The sequence below is a fragment of the Nanorana parkeri genome, unplaced genomic scaffold (genome assembly GCF_000935625.1).
Source record: "Nanorana parkeri isolate BGI_ZX_2015 unplaced genomic scaffold, ASM93562v1 scaffold6, whole genome shotgun sequence".
In the NCBI taxonomy this organism is placed as follows: domain Eukaryota; kingdom Metazoa; phylum Chordata; class Amphibia; order Anura; family Dicroglossidae; genus Nanorana; species Nanorana parkeri.
Window position 1 is genome coordinate 3,720,288 of NW_017306274.1, and position 3,705 is coordinate 3,723,992.

The 3,705-nt window shown below is 48.0% G+C and overlaps 1 protein-coding gene across 1 annotated transcript in view; it reads right to left on the reverse strand.

The window, feature by feature from the left end:
* Positions 1-1,377: 1,377 nt before the first annotated feature.
* ITFG1 (integrin alpha FG-GAP repeat containing 1) overlaps positions 1,378-3,705 on the reverse strand; it is a 178,027-nt gene continuing 175,699 nt past the window's right edge. The window contains 1 exon segment of the mRNA XM_018553222.1: positions 1,378-1,562. Within this exon segment, the coding sequence (XP_018408724.1) occupies positions 1,503-1,562 (60 nt within the window). The 3' untranslated portion in view covers positions 1,378-1,502.

The following is a 3,705-nucleotide window of genomic DNA, read 5'->3' on the forward strand; positions in this document are numbered from 1 at the left end:
GATCAATCACGCTCATAATGCTTCCTGGACATTCAAAGATTAGAACCCAAAGAACAATTTACACCCCTAAAACAAACTAAAGCGACCCCTTTGTTAATAAATAAGAGTATCCGCGCCCCTGTGCCTGGGCCGGAAGGGCGATACATTAGGGTACAATATCTTCATTTTAATTAGCGATAAATAAATAAAAAGTCTGATGCAAAATCTGCAAAATGATTCTTCTTGGACGTTGCCGTCCGGCCGTCTTGATGTCTTCTTTGGCAATCTTGCCGCTTGGTTGCCGGGTCATGCTATAAAATTGAAGAGGTTTTCCAGGAAAGAGGTCCTTTTCACATGCCGGAAGAGGGGGCAGTTCAGTGACTTACAGCTCTCAACATATTACAGCACAATTCTAGTCTCAGAGAAAGCCTGGTGGCAAGCTCGGAGTGGATTATGGGGGGCTTCAAGGTTCCAAGTCTAGCACTTATGGATATGGAGGGTCAATGTTCATATCAGTCATCCAAAATGTAAACATTCTCATACTCTGGAAGTATGAGAAGACGGTCATAGACTGAAGACTTACTGCAGGAAATGGTCAAAGACCATTCTCCAGGAGTGGTTGGAGACTGGCCATGCTGTAGGACACAATCAGAGACTAGGTACATGCTACATGAAACTGCCAGAGATCACTATTATTAAAGGCAATGCTTCTACTAGTGCCTGCTGGGCCTTAGGCCCGCATTTCACATACCACAGGGCTTCATGTGGCCATTGGGCCACAGGTTGGGCACTAGGTCTCTAAACGCTCTGGCAGCACTGCATAAATTAAGGATCAAAGGCAGCCGTATTATCCGACACCTTTTTGTGCCTACAATATGGAAAAGGGCTTAGCTTGGGACTGAACCTATACCAAAAATACTCTCCAGCTTCCTGACCCCTTACTATAGTAATACACAACTAAAACAGACCTGTAATCTATACTTGCCCCCTCCCAACTTCTTACGGGAGGGTGACAACATAATCAAAGTCCTAGGCATTGGTCATGTGATCATAGCTGAAACGGAGTTCAAGCAGAATTGCCAACTGCCCAATGTTTGGTCCTCTAAGCCATGACGTGACCAATGCCTAGCCAACTGGTTAGGTGACTACATGCACTGGAGTTCCAGAGCAAAGGTATTACTGTAAGGGAGCAGGACGAGGGAAAGGGGGAATAAATTCAGTTTACCATCTATGGGGAAGCTGAGGTATAATCAAAATCTGAGCCGTTATCTAAAACCTCTACAGCTGAGATGGGCATCAATGAAGGTGCGGACATTACTGCTCTAATTCATAGTCTGCCCTAACAAAAAGGATCATGGGAAAGGAAAAGGGCTCAGAAGTCACACAGCCCTCAGCTATCCTATAGAAGTTAATGAGTGGAGGGTTGTAAATCGCTGAACTGTGCCTCCATCAGTGAGTGAAAAGAGTTCACCTCTTCCCAGGAAAACCGCATTTGTTCGCAGAGGGAAGTCATTTCCGAGGCCTCACATGGCGTCGAAATGGAAGCGATGGGCTTCTTGCCGCTTCTCCCGGTCGTCCGCTTTCTGAAACACGAAGAAAAGAGAGGTAACAAATGGGCGTGTAAAGTGTCCCGGCGGATTTAGGGGGCTATTAGGAAGTTTGTCCACGAGCCCTCACGATTTGGCTAGTTTATTATTCGTTAATATGGGTCCGGTTTATATCTGGCAATAATTCCAGTGTAAGCGTTAATGATCCAAAACTTCTCATTCCTAACGATCAAGCAAGTCATTACCCGCTAACGAGCCCCGCTATTACACACTGCGAGGAGCCGAAACATCTCACGTTCTGCCACTTAAATATGAATTAAAAATAAACCGCCGCTCATTTTTTAAAAAGAAAATCACCACTTCAAAGCCGGACAATAATGATGAATGTGTCAGAGGGTTGTTTGGGCGAGATCTGAAGGACACGGAGTTCTTGAAGCAATGTACATACATACAAATTCAACTTAAAAAAAATTCCAGGGTAAAATAAAAAAAACTTACATTGAATTATATACATATATAGGCACTGAGGTATCAATCCAATTTGTGTGCACCAAATGCCTGTGCAAATCCAGATATGGGCTTGCAAAGGTAGATGTGACATCATTACGGTGCTGCACATAGCCTGTGCAGAGCTGTGGGAGGGACCCAGCAAGTCCCACCCACTACAGGAGGGGGCGGAGACAAGACCAGTCACCCTGCACAAGAAGAGAGCAGCAGTGATCGGTCTGTATGACAGGAGGGGTGGAGCCAAGACCAGTTCCCGTGCATAAGAAGAGAGAGAGCAGCAGTGAGCGGTCTTTATTACAGGAGGAGGCCGAGACAAGACCAGTCACCCTGCACAAGGAGAGCAGCAGTGAGCGGTCTTTATTACAGGAGGAGGCCGAGACAAGACCAGTCACCCTGTACAAGGAGAGAGAGCAGCAGTGACTGGTCTTTATTACAGGAGGGGGCGGAGACAAGACCAAGTCACCCTGCATAAGAAGAGAGAGAGCAGTAGTGAGCGGTCTTTATTAGAGGAGGAGGCGGAGACAAGACCAGTCACACTGCACAGGGAGAGAACAGCAGTGAGCGGTCTTTATTACAGGAAGCTCCAAGTGTCACACTGGATTACTGCACAGATCTCGAATACACAGTAGTAAATTCCCCCCATAGATTCTAAAGAGCTGCTGTCAATCAATTGCCTTTGGGGAGGAGTGTGGAGAAATAGATCTGATGATAGGCCCACTTTAAAGCACAACTCCGGGGGAAACTTTTTCTCAGTCCCCTTGAAGGGGGGCTACTCCGTAGTGCAAGGGGTAAGAGCTAATTTTTGTCCAGGTTCGAAAATAAGAAAGTTATACTCACCCGATCCTGAAAGCCGGCTTGATCCTAAATCGGTCCCTTCTGCCTTCCTGCCACTCCACTCCAATGGTCTAAGGTCCTGTGAGTCATCATGTTCTATACTCTGTGTATAGGACGTGAGGACGCTGAGGGACATACCATCATTCTAACAGTGAAGGAGAAGCTGCAGTCTAAGAGCAAACCAGCTTGGAGGATCGGGTGAGTAAATCTTTGTTATTTTTGAACCTAGACAAAATGAGAACTTAACCATTGCAGTGCGGGGGGTAGCCCCACTGTAAGGCCTCATTCACACAGCTAAGAGCCGGCCCTTACAGCTCCGTGTGGCGTGCACCGCCGTATCGGGCCTTCCCGGGAAGGACAGGTGCTGCGTGTGATTGTACCCAGCAGCCTGTTCTTCTCTATGGGAGTACGTGGCCGTACACTCACCCAAGCCTGTTCTTCTCTATGGGAGTACGCGGCCGTACACTCACCCAAGCCTGTTCTTCTCTATGGGAGTACGTGGCCGTACACTCACCCAAGCCTGTTCTTCTCTATGGGAGTACGCGGCCGTACACTCACCCAAGCCTGTTCTTCTCTATGGGAGTATGTGGCCGTACACTCACCCAAGCTTCACATCCGTGTGCGTGCGGGTGTCCATACTCGGACACAGACAGGATGGATCCTGTCTGTGTACGAGCACAGACACCCGCATGGATGTGCAGTTCAGGTGAGCGTACGGCGGCCGCGTACTCCCATAGAGAAGAACAGGCTTGGGTGAGTGTACGGCCGCGTACTCCCATAGAGAAGAACAGGCTTGGGGGAGTGTACGGCCGCGTACTCCCATAGAGAAGAACAGGCT